This window comes from Diorhabda carinulata, chromosome 9, assembly GCF_026250575.1.
Source record: "Diorhabda carinulata isolate Delta chromosome 9, icDioCari1.1, whole genome shotgun sequence".
Taxonomy (NCBI): Eukaryota; Metazoa; Arthropoda; class Insecta; order Coleoptera; family Chrysomelidae; genus Diorhabda; species Diorhabda carinulata.
The window spans coordinates 17,845,959-17,872,605 of NC_079468.1; the positions used below are offsets into that span (position 1 = coordinate 17,845,959).

Here is a 26,647-nt window from a genome sequence, read left to right on the forward strand (position 1 = left end):
TATATAATTTTTTTAGTAGCGGGCGGTTTATTTATAGTATTTTTTCTAAATAATTTTTACGAAAGTTTATTTATTTATTTTCATTTATTCCAGACCTCACAAATGATTATAAATAGAAATATTCTCAATCTTAGAGATTCATAGAAATATATGCCACTTGCTGGTGTTAATTTGATATTTTTTACCTTATCAATCAACTCCTGATCCACTCCAATCTTAACATCTCCTTCTCTGTTATAAATAACCCAGTATCCATATTTTGGGGAAGCGAATAATATGGTGTTACCAATTTGTTTTATAATAAAATCAGATTGCGTTTGTGCTAATAGAATTGCTTGATCTAGTGTGTAAGTGTATCCATCAAAGTCGATGGTGAAATCAGGATGAATGATAAACTCTTCCCAATCTTGTTGGATGATTAGGTCTCTTGAGCAAACTGTTGTACACGTTTTTTTCACTGAAATTCAGAAAAAAAAAATGTTTTTCTATCAATAAATAAATAAGGTACATTCATTAGTAATGTGATAAATTTTGCTTTATAGATATACTTACGTGATATTTCCCAGTTGTCGTATTCTAAATCTCTGACTAAAACATGGTTGCAGATGTCATATGTAAACTCAACATTATCAAAAGTGTTGAATGTCTTTCCATTCACCTTACACAGCGCATCTGGCTTAGGTGGAGCTTCGCAGTGGAATTCTCGACAGAAGCTATTGCTGTTATCTATAATTGGGATCAAACCGTCTTCACATTCTATCTCAGGGCATTTGAATAACATTCTCTCTTCACTAGAGTCTTCGAGGTCTTCCGGGAATTTCGGTACACAGATATATGTTTCACAAACTTTTTCTGGCTTATCCATTTTCTTAGGAGGGGGTAAGTTCCATTTTCTAGTTGCTAAAAGAGAAAAGTATCATCAATTCATTGTTATTACCAAAATCAACTTTGACATCAAAGTGCTGGGGGATTTTTGAACAATTTTGATTACGACTGGTGGTCAGAAGAAATGAAAAATTTCCATATTAGTTTAGAAAAAGTTCATATTATACTAATTTCTAAGCTGCATCAATCATTCTACTTACAAGTTTTTGGTTTTTGCGAAATGTTTCTACCTCCTTTTCTACTAGATGTTTTTGTATTTGTATTTCTTATCATTGGTGACAAATATTTGTTCTGAGATTTCTTGCTGTTCTTCTTCAAGACCTTCTCAAATCCAGGAGGACAAACAATTACATGACATACTTCTTCTGAAAATACAAAGGTTACCATAAATTAGATCTGTAATTTTACTTGAAGTCAAATTTGGGGAACATACGAGAGGGCGCTGCTAGAATTTAGAACTTCTACACTTCCTCGAAAGCTTAAACATTACTTCAGAATAATTTGTCCACGTTGAAATAGGTACCTTCAAAAAATGTGAAGCAAAGTTTCCAACTGAGTCTTTAAGGAAAGAAAAGTCTCGTGAATTATCCTATCTATATTTTCTCAGAATAAAAATTCATTGGATGCTTGAGCTCAAGATCAGCAGTGAGTGTGTTGGTGCCAATAGTGTTCTTGAAGGTAAGCATTTTATTTTCTATTTTAATCATTTTATATTTTTTTGTTTCAGCTTTTCATTTCCTCGGTAAAATTCCAAGGAGTTGGCAGATTGAGGTCTTGGAATCAACCAAGAATAAGGGGTTAATAGTTGCGTGGAGTAGGCAGATTGAGACACACTTCTTACCAATAAACGAATAACCACCTTATCTCCACCCTTCTCTTGATAATGGCTCCAAAGTGGGAGCCGAAACGTCGAAAATTTTTAAAATTCCAACGCGATTCAAGACTACTCTGGGCTGTGGGGAAAGCTCAGTTCGGTAGTGTTAAACCGACACATGAAATTAGGTAATTTCAGATGGTCATAATGTTAAGCGGGAATAAGTTGAGTAAAAAAATATAACTTTCGTTTAAACTTATATCTCCCATCAAGATAAACTTCAAGTAGAGTTGAAAATAACAGTACAATATACGTATTATCATCGAGCATTTGTCAGATGATTTAAATGTTTACCTTTAGGAGTCGTAGGCTGTTGTGTAACAGTAGTCGTTGATTCAGTAGTAAGCCTTATAGTTGTAGTTAGAGGTTTTTTGGTGGTAAATTCAGGTTCTGGCTCCAATTCCAACAATGATTCTAGTTCCTCACGAGGAGTAGTCCAAGTCTCTTCTCTATCATACTCTGCACAATAAATTTCATCATCGGGACAATCTTCTTCTCCGTTACACCACAAAGTTGAGTTAATACATATGTTACTGGTTGGACATAAGATAGTTCCCTCCTCGCATGGTTGACAGTTACAAGCACAAGTGGTAGTAACAGTACTCCGTAATCCCTAAATATAATATGACAATTATATAAATATCACCACTGATTTATCAAAAAATTTGTTCTCAATTAATTTGAAAAAAATATACTAACTTCGGCACAAGGTTCGCATTTCTTCGGTGTACAATGCTCGACACCTCCAAGCTTACAAATGCATTCTGAACAATCTTCTTTTTCATAAATAGCGCCGATTGAATATCTTGAATAAAAAATAAGTTAACATGTAGTTGAGGCATATAGAACAGTCTCTAAGTTATTACTAACAAATAAAACATTCACAAAATCACTTAACAAGAAGAACCAATAAGTATATTTTCAATTATTACAATGCTTTTCATAGTGTTGATTGGACTCATGGAAGCTTCTTAATAAATAGCAGAAACGATTATGTATACGTATATCAATCAATATAGGTATAAATATAAGCAACAGCATTTAAAATTTATGGAGGACCAAAGCAAATAAATTTAAAAAGGTATGAGACCGGAAGACACAGTATGATCTAAAGTCTTCAATCAAACCTGGATGTCTTTAAAAAACTAGACTAAGAAGACAGGGACAAATACCGGGTGTCCTACGAGAAGGTACAATACTTTGTTTTGCCGCCATTTTGGTAAACCTTAGTTTTGACAGTTCATATTTGGCAGTCGTGAAGTAGAGATGTGGCGAATTTGTGATGGAAAAATATTCGATAAACCGACGTGTTTTAATCGTTAAAACATTTTATCAAAATCAATCATCTATTACTGTGAAGATGAGAAAGGTGAAATTTTTGGGAGAAAAACGTGCCAACAAGACGCACTATTAATCTGAAAACATTACTGCTGCCCAAGAAAGTGCTCAAAACAATCCATCAACCTCAATTCGACGCCGTGCTCAGGAGCTTGGTTTTCAAAGAAAAACTTTGGCCACAATTTTGCACATTTGACATTTGTTTCCATTTAAGATTCCAGAAGACTATTTATGCCTCCATACATATGCCAATAGGATGTTACAGCTCGCCCATGACAATCCCGATTTTCATGAAAAAATCATAATGAGTGACGAGGTACTGGGCAAAGGAAACCCCTCAAATTATTCCTCAGTCCCCTTTGCATCCATTAAAAGTGACAGTCTGGTGTGCAATTTGGTTAGGTTGGTAGGAGGAATCATTGGACCTTACTTACGGCGTAACGGTAACTGTCAATGGGGAGCGATATCGTGATATGATTGAAAACTTTTTAACGCCACGACTGCATGCTTTGGGCTTGATTAATATGTGGGATCAACAAGACGGTGCCACATCGCATAAAGCCAGGATTACAATGGAATTATTACGAGACCTCTTTCCATACATAACAAGTTATTTCAAGAAATAATGATGTTGATTGGCCGCCACGGTCGCCTGATTTGACTGCTCCGGACTTCTTTTTGTGGAAATATCTGAAAAGCAAGGTTTATGCAAACAAACCAAAAAAGCTGGAGCAACTCAAATAAAATATTCGTGATGAAATTAATGAAATAGCGCGTGAAATGTGTGAGATTGGCGGACATTTATCTGATATTGTATTCCATACGTGATAGCCGACATTAGTATATCTTCCCAGCGGACATCCGGTATATGGACAACATGAAATATGCGGATTACGATGCATTTATAATATATAAGAAAGAATATTATGATAAACTCTGAAAAAACGAGACACTATAGCTAACACTATCTGGAAAAAATGATTATGCTCAACAAATGAAACAAAAAACAACAGCAGAAATTAAGAGAGTAGTTAGATTGGCATGGTTAGCATTAGGCAGATTAGGATATATCCCAAATGATAAAATATATCTCCCTATGAAAACCATGGTATACAACAATTGTTTTTTCCTATTTCTCATATAAGTCAAACATTGACAAACTTATGAAGGCACAGAGATGCGAGGTATGAAACTGATGAATAAAAAAAAGAATGTGTGTATAAGAAACAAAACAAAAACAACAGGTTACGAGATACATAAACTGAAATGAAAAATAATCAAATAAGAAGTGTAATGAAAAAACAAAATGATAATTGTGTCCTATACAAAAGAAGTAGAGTAAAACCACAAATGAGATGAGCAGATAACTTAGAGAAACATGCAGGATGAACATGGATGAATACGGCGAAAAATAGAGAAATGGCAAGTCCAAAAATGCCACGATTGACGCTAATGAGATCGTTAAAAAATTAGTTACTATAATAGTGAATATATATTTCTGTGATCAATAGAGAAGGATAAAATATATGGTTCGTGTTAGTATCGTCAGGATAATATAAGTTTGATGAAAACGTTGCAAAAGTTTATTTGATCCTTATTTCATTACATCAGAAAATATTTAAAAGGGTTTGCAAGGAATACAAAAGAAGAACAAAAGACGTGTCTATATGCAAAATTCCGGCCACGAAAATTCATTTAAAGTATTTCTGTATTTGCATCGATCATACAATTGCTTTTTTCTTAACTTACTTCATTGTCCCAACAACACATGGACAATCAGAACGTGGAACACATTGTTGTCCATCCCAATATTGTGTTGACAAACATCTACAAACCTCCAGATTGACATTCTTTTCAGGTATTCCTGGGCAATAATTACATTCATATATAATAGTCGTAGTAGGCACAGTAGATTCTATTGTAGATTCAGTAGCTTAAAAAGAAAATAACAAAAGTAAATATTCCACCTTTAAGGATAGTTTCGAACTACATTAAATACTCACGATATGGTAAATAACATCCATGAACTTCTACCCGAAGCTGAATGTTGTTCTTCCATTTTTTGGGAAGAATTTTCAAGTATTGTGCTCTAATAGGTAATTGGAATGTATTCAATTGAGGCATATCAGAATCGTAATTTCCTGGAAATATTCTCTCTTTTCCTTCATATAAAACTGGATTCCAATTTGTTCCATCGTGAGAATATTCTGCTACATAACTCTCCACCCAACCATCCGGTCCCCCTTTTGTTTCTACACCAGTCAACTCTCTCGGTTCCAAGAAATTGAACTAAAATATGAAATAACTATTTATTGTGATAAGTAACTAAAAAAAGTATAACTTTCGATCTCTCTATCAGTGAACCGTTTTACCAGGTCCTCAACGTCAATGTTTTCAGCAAAGTTGATTGATATTCCGATCAAAAAATATGCCGAGTATTCATTCAACTATTAAAATCTTTCATTGATTGAAAGTAATGAATTGCTTAAGAAATTCCCACTTCAACTTTTGTTTTTGTGGAACTTTCATGCTAATCGCGGCTGTAAACATAGGTATTATTCCTTTCAATTCTTCAGCTAATTCGTTTAGAGTTAATATTACGATTTTGATGTCTGCATTTTTATGTTTTTTTAACATGGCGTAATATTTTTTTCCCAGATCGATGTCTCTTGGTTGTGGAGATTTACTAACGAGATCAATTTAAAATAAAGTGTACCAAACAATGAAAATTATTTTTTAACAATTCGCACGAGATACTTGAACATTCGTTTTCCCTGTTTCAATATCCAGAATAATTGAAGTGTCATGACTCATAATACTAATTTGATAAACGTACTGCTAATTTGTGCTTTTAAATTTTTTTACATTAAATTATCCCAAGGGATAAGTTATGGTTTGGGAAGGAAATAGTTTTCACGATCGAACTGAACTGCTTTTTATTATTAATGGGGCTTTGGCTGCTTTGAGGGAAATTGATAAAGTGCTCGTAGAGATTGTGACCTCATTTGCTCCATTTATTGATGACCAATTCATTTTGAGGCAGAATAATGTCTCTACATAACGCCGAATACTAGGAGCAGGTGGGAATCACAGATCTGGATTGGTCTGCACGATAACCTGATATGAATCCCATAAATCGTTTGTGGGATAATTTAGGGAAGCGTGTAAGACTCGTCATCTTCCTTCTAGTGACTTAAATCAGCTCCAAATTTTTGTTCGTGAAGAATGCTATACCGATGGAGTATGTCCAAAATTCAATTTCTTTCTTTAATTTCTTATTTCTTAGACCATTTAATATGTTTATGTTTCTAAATGTTCTTGATTTTTAGTCTCTTCTGTTCCAAAATTAGTTTTTTTAATAATTTTTGAAAGATAGATATAAATTGACGTTTCGACTTATTTTAAGAAACATAAATTCAATTTCTTCGATACCTGACAGAGCTAGAGCCCTTCACCGTTGCAGAGGGAGAAATACCCGCTATTAAAATGACAAAATTTATTAGAAAACCTAATGAAGATTGAGGTAAATTTGAAGGACCCGGTTTTTTCGTTGTTGAGTGAATATTTTTTGTGGTGTTGAAAATCTAATCAATAATATATTTAGATACAAATGAAATTTTAGTGGCATCAATGTACTGGTCAGATTTCAAATTTTCTTTGTCCAATTCTTAAGAAAAATAAAAGAATGATTAGTAGAAGAGTAAAATAGACTTTCTCATATATTCTCATATATTTCGAGATCACTTTGCCCAACAATCAAATAACAGGGCGCAATAATAATGATTCAAATATCTGGAATCATCAAATGTTTTACTGTATAACATGAATTAGACACGATTATCTTCACCAATCACTTTAAATGAAAGTGATTTATATGGAAATAAGCACCTCAACCTTCAATCTTTTCTAAACTCGATCAGTTATGTTAAATTTTCATTTCCAGTCATCATTAATTTAAAACATCAATAATAAATTCAATAAATTGACCAAGCAAACTCTTCTAAACCCTAAGGCGAAAAATATAATTCTTTATGATCGGTAAAAAGAACAATGCTCTGATTGAACAATTCACAACACTGCGTTCTATTTTAGTGTTGTCAGCTTAACGAAATTTTCGCTAAATTTCCTAGTAAACAGGTTTCGCTCAAGAAGGTACTAAATATAAAGGGTTGCTCAATCCTATACTACCCTAGCACCCCTATTGGTGTTCCACCGTTCGTTACTAACGAGCTTTTATCTCACTTGTAATATTATATCTATGTAATCGATAATTTCTTACCATAACAGATTCTGTAGGTGAATCAAGAAGCGGTTGCCATGCAGAGTCACTGCTTAATTTGAGATTGGATTTGTCATGTCGAGAATCCTTAGAAGAACTAACAGATATTTGAGACAAAGATAGTGAGCTATTATCTAGACCAAGTGGATCGTTACAGCGTTCAGGAGCTGGAGTTGTTGTTACCTGCAAAAATAAATTAATTATAATCGACTACATTTTTTTAACATATCAAGAAGTTACAATAATTATCGATGTTGATTCAACTGTGGTTGGAGCTGGAGTTGTTTCAGCACAACCAACAAGCTCTATCCTCAGGGATATACCATTATTCCAAGATTTTGGATTGATACGGATTTTTGTAGCCTCAACAGGTTCATCAAAGTATTGCTTTACGCCAGTTGTTGAATCAGTAGAACCTCTAAATATCTAAAACAAACGGATTAGATGAAATAATCATTGTAATATAATCATTAGGCAATACGTACAACTGGTTCTTTGGTATTTTTGTCGAGGATATAATAGAAAGTATGTCCATCTGGACTATATAGCACTCTATAGCTTGTCACGTATTCATCATACATTGGACTTCCTCTAACAATAACTCCATAAACAGGTTCTTGTTTGCCAAAGTTAATTTCCAAATATTGATTTTCATTGGGATATTTCGGCGCCCAACTCCCTCCTATCACAACATAAAATAGTTATATATGGCAAATTGATAACAAAATATATTATGAGACATACCGGAAGTTTCACTGACATCGCTGTCTAATCTTGCATTGCTAGGAGAGAAAATATCTTCCAAAACACTACTGGCACTGAAAGCGTCGTCTGGCAAAGGAGAATCTCCCTGGATCAGCGGTATGAACCTAATACAACATACAAATTAAGCCTAACTATAGTAAACAACAATTTGAATATATATCCTATATTAAGAGTCGTTATCATTACCTGTCTTTAGTACATTTCTCAGGTGGAGTGACACTTGGAGTTGGATAGGGTGTGGTTTCAGAGACTAGCGGTTTACCCGCAGCAACTGGCGCTTCTGTCTCAACGACAATTCGCTCAGTTACTTTAAGCATCTTTGTTGTAGTAGTAGCTTCTGTGGTAGTGGTAGTATGTATAGAAATTTCTTCTTCAGTTATTTCAGTAGGTGCAGATAGACTTGTAGGTTTTTTTCTAGCATGAGTGGTGTATTTGAGTCCTTTCGTGCTTGGAGTTTCTTCTTCACTCATTTCGACAGGAGCAGCTCCACTGCTAGCTTTTTTACTAGTGTAGCTAGTGCTAGCGACTTTCTTGGTACTTGGAGTCTCTTCTTCCTCAGTTATTTCAATAGGAGCGGCTTGACTTGTAGGTTTTTTTCTAGCATGAGTGGTATATTTGAGCCCTTTTGTGCTTGGAGCTTCTTCTTCGCTTATTTCAACCGGAGCGGCTCCACTACTAACTTTTTTACTAGTGTAGCTAGTGGTGGCAGCTTTCTTGGTACTTGGAATCTCTTCTTCTTCAATTATTTCAATAGGAGCAGATGCACTGGACGATGATTTTCGAGTTAGACTAGTAGTTGGTTCCATTTTAGTACTCTCAGTCTCTTTTAGAGTTGTGCAAGTGTTTTCTTGACACGCTATTACGTTGTTTATACATTGACATTTCTTACAAGCTTCTTCGTATTCAATAACTTCGCCTGGCTGGAAAATATATGAATAATTTGATATTAATAATAAGATATTTGTTCCGAAATTTCAACGTAGAACTTCCACATTTTAATCATTTGTTTGGAACAGTACAACAAGTACTAACCTTCATAGGTTTGCCATCCTCGGTGACGCACAAACAAGAACTAGTCTTAACACATGTATTTTCATTTAACCATGCAGATCCCGCAGGACAATGCTTATCTCTAATAGCTGAGACACATCCTGCTTCGCATGTAGTTTCTCCTTTACATAAACCTTGTTTCTTCACTAAAAAGCTGTAGTAATGGCAAAGTTGTTTGCATTTGATAGCACAATTGTCATAAACAGTACCTGGTGCACATGTTGCTATAACAAAGAAAAATGTTTACCCAAAATACACAACCATGTACAGGCTAAGATGTTTATACTTTTAACTACATGTATACCTTGATAATGAAAATAAACAATGATAATTTGATAAACAGAGTTCCCTTCTCGGAAAATAGGGATAATAAGGATAATAAATTGCAAACGACTATGGCTGCTTTGAAGCACATCCTAACGTCCAATCATTACAACTCTATAGAACTGACGGGAAACTGTGCTTGTACATTATTTCTAATCTAATTCAATTCAATAGTAATAATCTGATTAGTGTGGGCTCAAACATCGTCAACAGATAACGAGGACAACATGGTCTCACAAATTTTTTGTCATGTACCATTCTAGATCAAGACATACACAAAATATAAGTTACCTGGAGAAGTTCCACTAGAATCAAGAACATAGAAATAAATATATTTTTAAATTTCTTTAACTCGTTTCGTAAAATTACCTACATAAGAGAGAGACATGGGGAACTTCACTGGGGGTTGGTATGAGAAGGAAATCCAAGTTTACTTTTAGTGTCTTTTGTATCCCGAAGCACCTCAAATTATTTAATGGTATTAATTAATAGGTATACTTACGTATCGGCTCTTCGAAAGTATATTCAATTTCAGATATACCTAAAAATAATAATTTCATATAACTTTTCAATGAATATCATGTTTATAATATCATACTTACATGACGGCTTAACTTTTTCAACTTCTCTCTGGGAATCACACGTTTTCTTGATCGGATTAAAAAGTGTATCATTGGCACAAGTCATTTTCACCCATTTATTTCCTCTTACACCAAACGTGCATACATAATACGTAGAACAATCTCTTATATCTTCTCTTGTGTCATTTAAGAAACATGCTGGTTCACCAGTGGTAATTTGCTCTTGTACTGGTGTTGTTGTAGCTTCTGCAATGACAAAATTTGGGTTAGTCCAATGGAAATAAACTAACCAAGAGTGCTAAGTACATTTCGAAGTAATATTTTTGGCGTGACTTTTCTTAGTAACCGGTTTCAGTTGTTTTTTATTTCAATAGTTCTTTTTATCTGTTTCTTGCTTTTTTTGTATTTAAAGAAACTTTTCAGCTTGTGTTGTAGCTTGATGAATATCACAAAAAAACCTTTTTGGAATGATTTAGTTAAGGTAAGCTTGTGTCTTCTTCTAGTGTGTCATAATATTACAAGTACAATAAATTGTGCTCCCAATAAAATAGCTATTTTATATATTTTTCTAATTTTTTGCTTTTATTCATTTTTATTGTCGGTTTATTAAGTTTCTTAATTAATTAATAAACAAATGAAAATACCTAGACTTCCTAATATGAAAATAATAATTTATTGAACAAAAACAGTGCGTAGTAGTCTTGTCATCGAAATATTTTACAATCTGAATTTATCTCAAAAAAGATAATCGTTTGAGGCCCTTTTTTGTATATTTATCTATGTAAAACTGTTTAAAAACAAATTGTGAAGGAATAAAGGCACGCAGTAACACCAAGAACATAACCTAGAAATATTTTAATACGGAATTTGAAATGTATGTTAAATATGGAATCAAGTATCAATCTCAATTTTACTACAGTGGAGTATGAAACAAAATATAGTCCTTTATAATGATATAATCAGAAAGTTTCGATTAACTGCTTCTAGATATAACAAAATTCTCTTACCACATTGGCACTTGACGCGTATTTCAAAATCAGGGCATTCCTTATTCTTTCCGGAAGATTTACAAATCAGACCCTTCTCTAGAGAACATTCCACGTCTAGGCCAGTTTCTTTAGAAGGAATGTGATCTTTAACTGTACGACATTCAATATCCACCATCATGTCTACATTACATTTTGCGGAATCTTTTAATTGGTTCTGGAAAAAAATATTCATGTGAATGTATGAATACAAAAGGAGAAAAAAGCCGTTTGGTTCATTTTTCACAAAATCCTCGAAGGCACATTTTCTTAAAAATTATTTTCCCTACTTATTGCAGTTGAGTCCTTTATATTGATAGAGTCCCAAGTACCTAACGGAGAAAGTTAATGAGATCTGTGATTGGAATGATTTGAGAAAAATATCAAAACCCTAGAAGAGAAAATTTTAGGTTTATATGGAACTATAATGGAATGCTCATTGCAGTGCTCTAACAAGGATTGTGTGTGTGGGTGTGAGGAAGTAAGGATGGCCTCAGACTAACTCTATTGGCAACAGACATTTTTTTAAATTGTACCTAATCAGTATGCATGATTTAAAGTACTAGTTTTGCTTCCTTAAAGAAGTTTATTACAATCAGTATTTTTTAAGAGGTATAGGATTTGATTTTGAAAAAAACCACAAAAAATTTGAAAAAATTGATGAAATCTTCATTAGAATCGATACTACGATTAGTATAATTTAATGTTTGAAGATGATTTCATGCAAATTCTGGACACGGCTCCACTTTAGATAGCCCATGCGCCGGGTCCAATTTTGATGTACTCTCTCCAATATATCGGCCGGTGTTTCACGAATAAATGATGTACATTGATGTACCCACTTTGTGTCAACACCTACTCAACTTTTTCATTTTCCAAAAGGATGCTACTCACCAATACCGCTGTAGTAGGTATAGGTTCAATTTCTTCTTGTTTTATTTGTTCTTTATCAGTGGCAGTTACTTGGTTAATCCATGCCGTCCAACCTTCATCGCATTGCATTTCTTGTTCCATAGCGAAAGTCGTCAAGGTGGTAGGTATTGTTGTCGACGTACACGGCTTTCCACTGTAAATTTTAATTAATTAAATTAATAAATAGATCTTTATGTCTGTCTTTAATGTATGAACTATCACGTAATAGATCAGAAGTTTTTGCTGAAAATAACTTGCTACATGTAAAAACTTTAAACTCAATCCCATACTGGTTATTCTTTAACTTCTAGTACCTCCTGGTGCCCACTATATCTTAATTGAACGAACGATTTTGCGTTCCTCCCCTTCAAACATGCCCGAGGTATTTTATTTTCAATCTCTTCATTCTTCTTCTCACGTTCTTGCCACCATTCGTTGCTTCCATTATTTCATCGGAATACGCTGCTTGCATTCGTTATTGTAAACTTTTATTAATACTAGGATTGTTCTTATTATTTCTTTTCACTAGTCTTAGCTCCTACTTCTCTTTGATTCCTATCCCTTCCATACACCGGTTCATTATATTTAAATATTAACTTTACTGACCCTTGTTGATGGAATGCTTCACAGTAGTGTCTCATTAGCACGTCACAACCTATTAGCTGCCATTATTATGCATATTCCCTCATTTCTGCTAATCGAAACCTTCCTAAAGCTGCTTTACTTTTATCATACTTTTCCCATAATTTTTTCCAGCTCTTTTTTTCCTACTGCTGCTATTTATTGTTAATATCACCTTTTCAACGTCTGCTGTTTATTCCTGTAGCATTTGATTTGTTTCAAAATCTTTGTCTTTTTCGTTAATATCACTATCATTTGCATAAACGACTATTTAGCCCTTGTTCGTTTCTCAAATTGTTTCAAAAGCAGTTCTATGGCTAAATGAAACAATTTGGCTAAGAGATCGTCAGCCTGTCCATATCTATGTTAGTTACAATGTCTTATATTTCCTTTTCTATTGATGAATCCTTTCACCTTAGTTTCTATCCCATGTTCTTTCAGTTTTCTCATCAGGACGTTATCCTGATTGAATGTTTGTTTGTTGGGTATTTATAAATAATATTTCTATTTCCATTCTATAAGCTTTTTCCATCATCTGATGGATGATGGTATGACTTTTCTTAAGCAAATCCTTTGGCTTTTCCTGCCAAGATCCGAATAAGATCAATATGGCGCTCATTATTATTTTCTCGTTCGGAGTTTTATTTTTAAAAGAGAAAAAACTAAGATACAATCGTCTCTATTTTCTTGGTTCTGTTTTCTTCTCAAATATTCAATGAAATGTTCATCACTCAAAATTTTGTATTGTATTTATTATCTGGGAATATTAATCATTTAAAGAGAAATTATCTGATCTTCAGTGCCATATAACTTTTATAAAGTCGAATTATTAGTACTAACCTGCATTTCTTTTCTTCTCTCGAACAATAACAAGTGTGGCAATCATCCTCTTCCATTTTGTCACCTTCATAATAAGTAGTGCCATTAACAACTAAACAAATAGGTCTGCATATTTCCACAGGTACACATTCATTGTGAGAGCTATTTCTGTATACATAACCAGGTGGACAAGGTTTAGGAGCACACCCTTCTATACAACTGTCTTCAGCACAAGTTTTGGAGTATTTTTTGTTAGTTAATAGATTGTCACAAGTTTCTTCTGGACATGTAGATATGCAAGGATTGTAGTTAGTACATCTTTCATCGCATTGCATTGCTAAAAAAACAATATGAATATTATAGGTGTTCATTGAAAATTGTAAAAAGAAGCTGAAGATACTATGAACCTCAATAAAAAATCTCATAAATAAAAAAATACAGTCAAAATAACAAGGAGAGTCCTTGACAAGACAATTTGTTTACCAGGGTATCACAGAGTGAAAAGATATGACGCATTTACAGAAGTTGTTAGAATCCATGCCAATTTTGGATTTTCATAATACACACAAAAATGGTTGAAGTTGGGTGAGGCACGAGTGAAATATATTAATAAAAAAATTTTTCAATATTATTGAAAAAGCGACACAATTTTATATCAGGTAATACGAACTAACAATTTGGATTAATGATAAAAAGGTCATTCAAGCAGAACTTTTAAATTCATTTGCCATTTTTATTTTTTCACCAGATCAGAAGTGGGTATTTTTAAGTAAATCTCCAAATTTTTTCTTCTAATTGGATAGCTATAAATGGGTCTCTCAGTTAAATTGTGAAAGTGTTTGCGAATCAAACAAATAGATTCTAAAATAAAAAGATCGGGGAGAGTTAAAATTTTTTAATGTAACGAATAGCTCTTTTTTGTAGTCTGAAGAGAGAATCGAAGAAATGCGATGTACAAGACTCCCAGAAAGGTAAACCCTAGCGAAGAAGTCATTCGAATAAAAACTATTAAGTTTAGACACACATTTAATGGTAAAACAAGCAGAGGATAATTTTTTCGCCAAGGTCTCTACATATATAGACCTTTAAAGGGCATCGTCAATATGTAAACCAAGAAACTTGATCGAATTTGAGGATCGCATTAAGTCATTGTTGAGTTTTAGAGGTTGCAAGACTCCTTTGTAGGATGAAACTAAAGTTTTCTCTGTGTTTAAGCAGACATTCCAAGTTATAAAGTGAATTTACCATCAATTCGTAAGTCTATGACATCATTAATGAATACCAAAAATTAATTGGACCTAAAACTGAGCTCTCAGTTACGTCACTGCCAATTGGCAAATTATTCGAAACTCTACCATTAGATCGTACCAGTATTTTCTACATTCAAAGTAAGATACAAACCACTTTAACTGTGTGAATTTAGATATTTCATTGCAAAATATGGAACATTATGGATTTTGAGGTATAGTGGAATTATCTAAGTTTTATTAGAAAACTAATAACAATATGAAAGCTACAGTTGTTGCGAATCTAGTAAACGATGGGGCCCCAGCAATTAGCTTGGAAAATTTAATACACTATTTTGACATAACCCTAATATTTCACTAATAAAGAATCTTTTAATGATTATAAATATTTCTCAATAACTACTGAAAACCTAATAATACTTAGGGTTATTGTGTGGATATTACCGCTTTATTTGTATTGAAAAGCATGAAAACAATCAAATTTTAAAATTTATGATTCTACAAAAACTATCAGCAACTTATCGTTGGGTAATCCCCGACTTCTATGTTTTCTTTAATTAATATTTGCTTACGTATTAAACATTCATCTGATTTGATTATTATAACATATAATTGATTGGCTATAGAGTTCATAAGAAGCTTGTTTTTGTTTAGTTTCAATTTTTATTATTCGCAGTAACCCTACTTTTATTACTTACGACAGAATTCAGGGGTTCTCCACTTAATAGCAACTCCTCTGCTGTTGCATTCTTGGGCATAGGCGGCTAAAGCGGTACACATACATTCACAATCACCTCCTTGATCACAAGCACAACTGTCGAAAATACATTTTTCAAAGAAATAGTCAACCGGTACTTCAGAGTGACAAGCTGCGAATGTTTGTGTTTTCAATACTCCGCATTTTTTGGTGGCCCATACTTTGCGATCTGGTCTGTAAGTGCAAGTGTCCTGAAAATAAAAGAAATACGTTATTCTGAAAATCAGTACCTGATTATTATCGATGGTAATACCTTAATTTCAGGAGCTTCACTGCAATACGATTGTAATCTCCAAGAGTCTCCGAAAATATTGGCAGAAACTTCAGCAAGACCTCCCGAAGGTGTCTGGAAATCGTCTATTTCATCGTCGTTGAAATTACCACACAAACCTTTAGTCTGAAAAATACATAATTTCAATAAACCGAGCATGATTTTAAGAATACTATGCAATAAAATAATATTATTACCCGTCCTTTCCATCTTGGATCCAATCTCACATAAACTCTAGTTCCTTTATCCCAATGAATGACCAAGCCAAGATCCGGAGCTTCAATAATGACAAACATGCTCTTTTCTCTTGCGGTTATATGTTTAAAAGATTTTAGACCTGGCAAAGGCTTATCTTTTTCAAGAGTAATAATATCTGATCCATCCCCTGAAGTAACTTTTATAGTGACTGATTTGAAGCAAGCAGTTCCCAGGGTACCACAAGGTACATTCTAAAAAAGTTAATTTTCAAAAAAAAGGTACATAAAAAGTTGAGATCATCTAAATTATTAATTACACTTACTTGTACTGAAACGTGGAACGAATTAGATTCGAGTTTTCCTTTGGCGAAAACGTAATCGCATTCTCCTTGGTAGTCGAAACGTTTTCCATCGAATGTTTTGTAATGTGAATCTCCCCAAGCACTACATTCAGCTGCACATTGTCGGTCCGTACAACTCCATTTTCCGTTCTTACAAGAGCTTCAACAACAATAAGCTATTTAATAATTATTCTTTTTATTATTAAATTTATTTTTCAATTTTCTTTTTTTATTTTTTTCGATACATATCCACAAAACTACACTCACCAAGTATTGCAGCCACTTTGAACTACTGAACCTTCCTTATAGCTTTTGCTAGCGTGATGACATGGGCATTCAGTAGGTTTTACACAATGCTGCGTCGTTGTTTCCAAGACATATCCCTTTTTACATTGACATCCTGAATGACAAATAGCAGGGGAATATTCAGGCGGAGAGTGCATGTTCTAAAAAAATTAATTTAGATAATAAAATCAACTCTCGTAATCGCTTCTTTGCTAAAATACTCATCAAATATGTACGAAGATAATCAAACAATATGTATAGAATAAAATTATTTTTAATTCCTTCATCACTTTTCTTATCAAATGTTACAATTATTTTCTGGTATATTGCAGTCCTACAGCCATTATTTTCTTATAATTTTTATCAGTTGTGCAAAAATTTGTTAATCTGGCATTGCCATGCAGGAAGATGACATCTTAATTCAACATCCGCGCCAGATGACTCCAGTCAAAGTGAAACAGTATGCGTTGATGGTTCGACCATGATCCAGGTAAGCAAACCACGTGATTGTGGTTACTACAACTTTATGAAGAGAAGTTGTTTATCCAGGATATTTCCACTACATAGTTGTTTTTTTTTGTTTGTGGAAAGGAAATAATAAAGTCAAGTTTCGTTCCCTGTAAAGATGTGATTGATAAAAAGCTTGAACTTAAGAAATGTGTCAATGAACATTATTCTCGTGGATTTGTCTCTCATCGATTAGCTCACATAGAACATAGCAGGCACCTTGAAATATTGCAACATATCAGAAGTGATGTGCTGCACGTTATCATAAGTTCTGATGAGATTTCTCGCAGTCGATCATTTCGTACTGTGCTTATTTTTACTCTTTAAGATTTTGACCAACTGTTCCTTTTCATGTTATATTTTGTCTGCTCGTTTCTTCTTTATAAAAAACTTTAATGATTTGAGTATGAATATAAAATATAGACACATTACTTTTCATAAAAACCCAATCCCGGTTAGGATTAATATTCAAAATGAAAAGTAGTGTCATCTGGCCTCTCTCTGAAGAAACAAAGTTTCTCCACAACATTTTGCATTCGAATACTATAGCTTAAAAGCTTTTTTTTGATACTCACTAGTATAAGTGTTTTCATCAGAATAATGACTAAATTCTTCGATATCTGCTACCTTGAATTAAATATATTGAGCTAAAGATTTATTCAGCCCAATCAATTATAACGGGGAGTACACACAGTTTTGAAATTATTAACTTGAATAATCTACAGAACTGATTAGTTATAGTCCATATAACAAACTTGATTTTAAATATAAATTTTACCACATTTTCCATAAAAAACACTTACCTTGCAAGTGACTGGTTCCACGGGTTCACAAGTTGTAAATTCCATATTAAGACTACCATTACACTTATTTTGTACTAAATCTGAACTGGGATACATTTTTATTTCCGCTTCATCTGCCTCGTAACAGTCCCATACAGCATCTATACAAGTACTGGAAAACAAAAATAGTTTCAAAATTCAAATATAAAATAGACATAATTGGAAATGCTTAGATGGAACTACCATACCATAATTCTGGAGCTTTCGGCGCAGGTCTGATCTCCATGTAACCTGGTGGGAAATCCATTCCACGATATTGACATTGGCATTGTCGAATCGCTATACATTCACCATTATCATCTAAAGTTTGTCCTTCGGGGCAATTACAACCTTCGACGCATTGGGGCTTACAATTTTCATCTTCAGCGATATCACGACAGGTTCTGGTACAGGAATTACCACACACCTGGAAGCTTTGACCACCAGGACAATGTACACCACATTCCCGAACTTCCGATCTCCAATCTACTTTGATTCCTTGTCGAGAACATTCACTGGCGTAGCTGGCCATTATCGGACAAAGACATTTAGACACCTGATGAAAACAAAAATATATTATTGAGTTATAATAGGTCAATGTAGATGAACGCAAAATATGACCCTAATCAAAAGTACTGGAATATATCATTACAAAGATAGAAATTTTGTGGATTGATTCTCTTCAGTAAAATATAAATATGAATGAATGAACACTTAAACTATACTTAAAATTACCCAGAAACTTACAGGGAATTCACACGAGCACATATCGTAGAGACAATCTCTGTAAAATTGTTCAGGATCAACAAACCAGTGGCAGTCTGAAAATGAAAATAATTTTGAGCAGTGGAAAACACATTTCTGTTTATTTTGAACCATACAATGTGACACAGTTCGGTATCCTTTGGGTAGCAAGTACTATAGTGTTATGTTTATATTTTTAATTATAGGATGCTAATTACAGCTTTGTCAAGATGATCAAGTTACATATGTCTTAGTATATTGTACTTCAATGGACAATAGTTAAATGTTTGCATTCTAATATATGAACATAAAAAAATATTTGAATAAAAAATGTGAATATTGCCTCGAGACGACCCTGAACAATATTTTCGTATAATTGTAATATGTTATGACCCAAGACCGAAAACGGCTAATTTTTTAAATAGCCATAACTGTTTAATATTGACCAGAATCCGGTGTAGCTATGAATTTAAATTGGAATAAAATATTAGCCACAACCTAATCTAGCCTAAGCTAACCTAACCTACGCCTGCCGACGTTAATCAGATAATCGTAAATTGGTTAGGTTATATTAGACTAGGCTGGATTAGTCCAGGTTAGATTAGGCTAGGTTAGATTAGGCTAGGTTAGTTTAAGTTAGGTTAGGTTAGGCTAGGTTATGTTCATCTAATTCGTGTTTGTTTTGGCAAATATGAAACGGTCAGAACGCGTTGTGGATCTTTTATAACTAGACTCGACGTGGCCGTCCTCGTCTGAAAGATCCACAACCCGCTGTAGCTGTTTGAAACGGACACTGACCGTTTTCGGTTTTCGGTCGTACCATATACAGTGCAATAGTTCAATCTGCACTTATAGTTCAGTCTTTGGCCAGCAAAACAAATAAATATACAAGATTGAAATCGATATTCAAAATCATAATAACTTAACCTCAAAGTATTTTTAATAATTTGATTTATTTTTAATGAAAATGAAACTTCAAGTGAGTCAATTGAGTAAATGAAACAAGATAAGTACATAAGTGATAATAACACAAGTAACAAGAATATCTAGAACTGAGTTTAATAGTGTTCAATCATGGAAAATGACCATAGTAATATGGTAAAATCTTTGTTTGAACAATTAGCAACTGGAGTATCATAAAAGTTATGAAGGAGTAGCTAAAAATTGATACTGTATGTTGGCGTATTTCATTACACTACGACATTCTATTCTAAATTTCATTCAACTTTCAATCACTCAACAATAACAAAATGGTGACCAACAGCTGAAATCAATAACCCCACCAGTGCCTTTGGAACTATGTTCCTCATTAGGGGAAATGAGGTATGATGACAGTACAGCAGCAAAACAATAAATGATTGAAATATAAAATAAGAGTGTTAGATTATTATCCATTCTTAACAATAAATAACATGATTTACTGAAAGAACCCTTTGCGACTAAAAATTACTAATAATACAATAGATTTTATTAAATAGTTAGTTCATTGTGTTTTGTTTCCTTAAATGGTGCTTTGAAGCTGCACATGCTTTGAATATCTCTCACTACTTCCACTAATAATCATGAGGTACTCTTGATATCAGTTGAAAATTTATACATTTCGGAAAAGTTTCAAATTTGCTTGAGGTACCTTATAACGATTTTCTGTTATAAATAAGCAGGTTTTCAATATTTCAATAAAGTATTGAATTTTATATTTATCAAAATAGTCAAATGTTTGTTTTCTTTGGTTTTTTGTAAAGGTGAACCAAAAAATTGGATTTCACACTGTGGTATGTCTTAATTTTTTTTAACGAGAATGACAGCGACCACACGAGTTATTACTTTTAGTACATGGTAAAAACTAAAGCTTATTTTCCCTACCTTTGAACAATTCCGATTTAATCTTCATACAATATTGTTCAGCTTCTCCTCTTCTGTGTATGTTTCTGTCACAAGGATGTGTTAGAACTACTTCAGGAAGATCCGGACAGGTTTCAGTAGTTTTCCATTTGTTAGCAAAAGCTATAACAGACTGTTCGATGTCATCTTGTGGAGTTAGAAAATCATCTTTTTGATTATAGTTGAAAGTACCACAAAGACCCTTAAAATGACATAATTGTAATAACACCATTACAAACAAGATGAAAATGAATAACTCACCCTTGTCCGTTCACTAAACTTAGCAGGCAGATCAATGTATACTCTATTATTACCATCCCACCATATTTCAACACCATTGGGTAATGTGGCTAAAATAAATTAAAATAACTGGTAAATGATTAAACTGAAAGCTTCTTTTTGTTGTACAATAACCAATTTTTGAATACTTGAACAGATAAATAATAAGAAAATTAAGTTATCTTTGCGTGAGAAAGGGCAAGAAATGCCTATGCACTAACAGGAAATGATATTGAGAAAAAAAAAATAAATCGAAGTGAAAATATGTGGAAACAAATTGAGATTTATGCTAGTTCACATTACGTTCACACAGAGAAAGGGCCACATATTCACAACGTTTTACAGTCATTTCTTCCAAAGTCAAGAGAACGTCAAATACTTCGGGATACATCTGAATTGCAGACTTAGAGGGAGAACACAGCAAATTATATTTGATAATGGGACACTGATCACAGTCGACAAATAACAATAGATTGTTTGGTCTATAAAGAGAGAGACATACTTAATTGTCAAAAAGTTGTTACAATTTGTTGACAAAAGCTTGTAAAAACTAAAAAACAAACATAATGATACAAATTGAATAAAGTTTCAATATATAAAAAAACCACAATTAGTATATAAGTCCATAGCAAAAATTAAACCAGTAAATACGCACTCAAATTATTGCGGAATGTAAGAAAAGATTATATAGATTTGAATTCAATCGCCAAGAGATTGTACATTTTTTGCATTGTAAAATATTGAGCCCTTAACTAATTCTGAACGTGGAGTAGGTAGATAAAGGTCGTGATCCACGTTCCTAAGTGGATAGTCGTGCTACGAACTTTCTGAAATTGGAGAAGCGTGAGTAGAGTCAGAATTTTTAATCTTTTAAAGAAGTCCCTGCAATGAGCCCTGCTGTTTAATCCGAGAAAATATCTAACAGCTCTCTTTTGTAGTTGGAAGATTCGCTCAAATTGAGTCACACTACACGTATCCCAGATATTGAAGGGCATATCGGAGCTTCGACTCAATAAGGGCATAATAAACTGTTAAGGAGGGGTGGATAATATAAAGAAACACCATCAAGAACATCCATTAGCTCCGTGCTTATAAATGAATATTAAAATACAACAAGAGGATATATAAACTTCCCCCAAATATCTACAGAAAAAGAAAAAGTCGTGATCGATTACTAATATAAAAGCGATATCACCAGAAAACTGCCCAGAGTGTGAAAAATTCTGATTCCTGTCTAATAATCCTTTTTCTTGAATACAATACCTTATAATTTGAACGAAATTTTGGAAAATTTGGAATAGGAATCACAAGAACATTGGGCAACACTTGTGGATCTGTTTTAAAATTAAATTGTACACTGTTAAAAATTTCTTTCCATATACAACAATTTAGTAAATTCACTAAACAAAATAATTCAATTCAGATTGAAACAATTACAGAATTTACTAAGTGGTACTTGAAAGTTTGATTAGGAATTTTACTATATAATTTTGTGATTTTAATCAAAGATTTGCTAAGCAGTGTTGTAACTTTATTACTCAGCTTGAGCTCTGTTTGAAAAAACAATATATGTATTATTTTATTCACCATACAACAAATTATCTGTTTTTTCTAAGCCATTATGAAATATTTGTGATTTATTCAAAGTTTTATTTTTACATAAAATTCCCGTCTTCTTCTAAATCAGAAACTCACTAAATTTATTTGAAAGTATAGATGCAAACGGCGAACCTAGCGCCATCTATCAATTGTTTCCATCACATTTTTTTTTGTAATTCTACAGTAAAACATAGTAAATCAAAATCTAGAAACTTTTCTTAAATCTCGAAACATTGTTACTGAAAAATAATAAGCAGTTAAGTAAAATTACTTTCCAAGTAAGATTTATATTAAAAATTCGTAAGTCTCAGTAAATTTTTTCAATTGTTCAAGAAAATCACTCAAATTGTATTATAATTTGAATTCACACACACTGATTAGTAATTTTAGCCATTATTACGCTGTAAAAATTTTACATATAATTTTTACAGTTTAATAATGCTTTGTAGGTACCTCAAAAGATATTCTATAGCGGACTGTTTATAATTTTACTTTTTTAGAGGAATAATTGCTTCATGTATGATTCTTGTGTAACTTTAACCATTTAGGATGACCATGCAATGTGAGATCTTGATAGAAAAAGATTTTCCCGTTTTCACCACATATTTTTATTAATGCGTCACTCATATTGGTCGCAATGTGATATTTCATATTCTCTTGAATGAATGAACCATTCTACCATTCTTTTCTACCTGTAGTTCTGTTCAATCTAACTCTTAGCTTCTACGTTGAATTTTATAGTGTGAATGTATAATGTGAAAATATATATATCTATTATACATACTCTGTAAGAAAATGGAAGAAACTTTTCTGATCTTAATCCCAGCAATAGTAAATGGTACTTTATGGACATCTTCTCCATTCACTATCAGCTCATTATTCTGTTTCAACTTAATAATCTGACCGTTTATCCTGACTGTTACTGTTTTTGTACAAGATGGTGTTCCTGATAGAATACTAACTGGGAAGTTCATAGCCTGTGAAATAAAGGAATTATAAAAATAATCTATAAGATATCTATCATTTGAACGACTTACTTCAGATATGGCACCAGCACAAGGAGTATTTTCTGCTTCGATAGAAAAGTTGTTTGTTTTCACTAAATAGTAAGAACATTTACCCATAAAATCATATTTTTTTCCATCAAAAGTGAAATAATGAGGATCTCCAATAGATGAACATCTTGCTCCACAATCAACCTAAAAATTCATATAATTCTACAACAAAATTCTGATACAATAATAAATTGATTTTACTCTACCAATGACAAACCTGAGGATGGAACTTGTATTCTAATTGGAGTAATATTAACTAAGACTAATATTAATAGAACTCCAACATAAGTAGCAGTTTACTTAGAATGCGACAGACTTGGCAGAATATTTGTTTTCAAACTTAAGATGATCAATTCACATTTATTAGGATCTAGACCTCAAAAACTAAATAGACTTATAGAGTACTCAAACAAAGCTATCATTATCACGTAGCAGCTCATATCGTCCATTGCTAGAGATAAGTCTCTCGTAACCTATGAAATTGGGCTTGGTGAATGATGTAAAAAATACAAAAGCAGACTTATACAGGTGATATAATCGATTTACATCTGTAGTATTCATCGTGGTCATCAATTTTCAAAAATCTCATCTGTATCTATCAAAGGCTACTTTCACCAAAAATGAAAAACACAAATGGTCTTCTTAGCTTATGGGGGCTTCTCAAAAAGGCAATTAACTAAGCTTAACAAGAGATACAATTAAGAGAATTACAAAGAATTTATTAACTGCCTATCAAAGAGGGTTAATCAGCTGGTCAAACTTTAAGAATTATCTCAATATTGATGATTAAAATGCTACCTCCGAATATATACCATAAATAATTGGGATGCCATACAGCAGAAAAAGCTGAGCTATTTGAACATATCCGTTATTAAGTAGTCTCTAAGAAAATAAGAATTAATCAAACTAAATAAAGAATTTGAAGAGAAGAAGAAACCGCTCAAAAAAGAATAAAAAAATTAAGTTTGAAATCAATATTGTTAATATTTTAATGAAATTTAGTAAGGCGGAAAGTTTTGGTTTCAATAGTACATAAAATGTCTCTTCCAAAATTAATGAAATATGAGTGATTTTTTTCCCTATATATCATCCATTATAGGAAAAAATGTACATATTTGATTTACCTGTGTACAAACCCATTGCCCATCGACACAAGTACAAGTATTACAATCTTTTGGTACTGATGATCCAGCTGCAAAGCTTTTTCCTCTTAACTTACAAGGACATTGATCTCTAGTAATGCATTTTCCATCATTCAATACGGTTCCTTCTGGACAGAAACATCCTTCCACACAAACATCCTTGGTATCTATTTTACCTTCTGCGATTGCTCCACAGGTCGGCTGCCTATCAGTACTACTGCACGATTTGTAGATTTTTCCGTTCGTACAATTCATAGCTGAGAAAATATGAATGATGATACATTAGATGAAAGTATTTAGAATGTATTAATATGCATTATTGATAAAAGATAAAACAATTAGAAAGAAGTGATGAGGAAATTAGCGAATAGTGCCCTAAAAATAAAAATTGGTTTTGTAGTGTAAAACTGGAGGTGATTTAGAATGATCCCGTCCTTCAGGATTATCTTTATTGGTTATACTGGCCTATTTAGTGGGACTAATACAGAAAAAAACTTGTAAAAGGGCAAAAATTCGATAAAAATAACATCCAGGAAATGGAGAATTCGATCAAAAACAATCGTAAGCGTTATTACTACTTATGCATTACTTGATGGTGGGTTGGTACAGAGAACTATGATCTTAAACGAAATTAAGTGTAATAATTCAATATTTTTTGTCGTTCAAGTTTTACCAATACTTCGATCGGTTGACTTACGGTTTAGATTTTTGAGCTAAATTTACGAATTAAACGGAAGGTTTTATTTTGAAGTACCTAAATTTAGGAGATAGGGTCTGGCTCAATAGTGACAAAACGTACAGTAAAAACATAGATGTAGTCATAAATAATTGTTATTCACATTTACGTCGAATTAGGAACTGTCTCTTGATATTAAGAAGATCGAGAAACGGCTCCATTTTATAGTTAGGTTAGGTTTACTTCAGCTTAGGTTACGTTATCTCAATTGGACGATAACTCGAGAAAAATATATTTTTTATGAAACGCGACTTGTATTTATAAGCAGGAAGAACTGGCGTTCTGTGTCCATCTAAATCTATTTCAAAAAGCCGAACCGGAAGAAGTCCAACCCAATTACTGCTAAAACCTAAAGTGCAAATTTTTTTGCAATTTCGAAAACACCAAATTACCGTATTTTTCTAGACTGGGTATTACGTATTTCCATATTTTTTCCCGATATTAAAGAATAAAACATTTCAATAGCCATGTATTGATACAAAGTATTCTTTTGTAAATTTTATCTTAGAAAGTTTTAAAACTTCAAGTTGCCAAAATGTTATTAATAAATTCTGAATCCAGTGGCATCTATCTTTTTATCAACGGAATTACAGTAAACATTTAATTGTTATTTAATATTTAAAAAAAAAATGTGAAATTGGTGAGTCAGACAGTGGATATCATTCAGTATAATTCAGTACCAAGCATCACTCATCAGAAGTGAAAATTTGTGAATTGTTCATGAATAGCTATACTCACGGCAAGTCTTCTCATCTCTCCAGTTAAATAATTGCTTGATTCCGAAATGCGAACAATGTTTCACATATACATTAAAAGTTTCACAAGCACATGAAGTTGGATCTTCTTTTGGACAATTGCAGTAATCGGATCGACAAGCATCATATAAGTAACCAATATCTAATACCTGTAACAGGTAATACTCATTTAAGCCGCTTTCAAATTGAATGAGTCAATTTTCAGTAGCTCATTTAGATCAATCCTATTCTATTTTACAATAGCTCTCATATATAATATATTGTTTCACAAAAGTTAAGAAAGTTCATAAATATTAGATTATTATCACTTTTATTTAACCAGATTTTGTCTTCAGATAACGTACTCCTCCAAGAGGATAAGTATTCAAAAAGCAGGTGTTCAAACAGAAGTCGAGGTATAGGCGTACAAGTGCATCTATAACATGGTGGTGTTGGATAAACTTTTCTCTTTTTTTTTATATGGTAATGGTTAAGTGAGACGCAGTCATAGTAGCCCAGCACAGGATAGTTGTAACTTACGTATTCGATAGAGTACAATTGTGACGCCGGACAGAGCA

General features: G+C 32.9%; 1 protein-coding gene across 1 annotated transcript in view; it reads right to left on the bottom strand.

Moving 5' to 3' along the window:
- The window catches only part of LOC130897965 (hemocytin), a 75,389-nt gene that overhangs the window by 20,628 nt on the left and 28,114 nt on the right, over positions 1–26,647 (bottom strand). Inside the window, exons 18-49 of the mRNA XM_057806961.1 lie at positions 26,074–26,239; positions 24,582–24,856; positions 23,440–23,601; positions 23,187–23,379; positions 20,786–20,874; positions 20,507–20,726; positions 18,647–18,720; positions 18,109–18,455; positions 17,882–18,032; positions 16,554–16,732; positions 16,269–16,446; positions 15,946–16,197; positions 15,731–15,874; positions 15,419–15,668; positions 13,495–13,810; positions 12,016–12,187; positions 11,104–11,299; positions 10,118–10,342; positions 10,018–10,056; positions 9,174–9,415; positions 8,328–9,061; positions 8,121–8,245; positions 7,862–8,058; positions 7,617–7,802; positions 7,377–7,559; positions 5,101–5,386; positions 4,847–5,030; positions 2,459–2,564; positions 2,054–2,372; positions 1,086–1,250; positions 553–900; positions 186–457 (exon numbers count right to left, since the gene is read on the bottom strand). Of these exons, the coding sequence (XP_057662944.1) occupies positions 186–457; positions 553–900; positions 1,086–1,250; positions 2,054–2,372; positions 2,459–2,564; positions 4,847–5,030; positions 5,101–5,386; positions 7,377–7,559; positions 7,617–7,802; positions 7,862–8,058; positions 8,121–8,245; positions 8,328–9,061; positions 9,174–9,415; positions 10,018–10,056; positions 10,118–10,342; positions 11,104–11,299; positions 12,016–12,187; positions 13,495–13,810; positions 15,419–15,668; positions 15,731–15,874; positions 15,946–16,197; positions 16,269–16,446; positions 16,554–16,732; positions 17,882–18,032; positions 18,109–18,455; positions 18,647–18,720; positions 20,507–20,726; positions 20,786–20,874; positions 23,187–23,379; positions 23,440–23,601; positions 24,582–24,856; positions 26,074–26,239 (6,975 nt within the window). The remainder of the gene's footprint in view (positions 1–185; positions 458–552; positions 901–1,085; positions 1,251–2,053; positions 2,373–2,458; positions 2,565–4,846; positions 5,031–5,100; positions 5,387–7,376; positions 7,560–7,616; positions 7,803–7,861; positions 8,059–8,120; positions 8,246–8,327; positions 9,062–9,173; positions 9,416–10,017; positions 10,057–10,117; positions 10,343–11,103; positions 11,300–12,015; positions 12,188–13,494; positions 13,811–15,418; positions 15,669–15,730; positions 15,875–15,945; positions 16,198–16,268; positions 16,447–16,553; positions 16,733–17,881; positions 18,033–18,108; positions 18,456–18,646; positions 18,721–20,506; positions 20,727–20,785; positions 20,875–23,186; positions 23,380–23,439; positions 23,602–24,581; positions 24,857–26,073; positions 26,240–26,647) is intronic.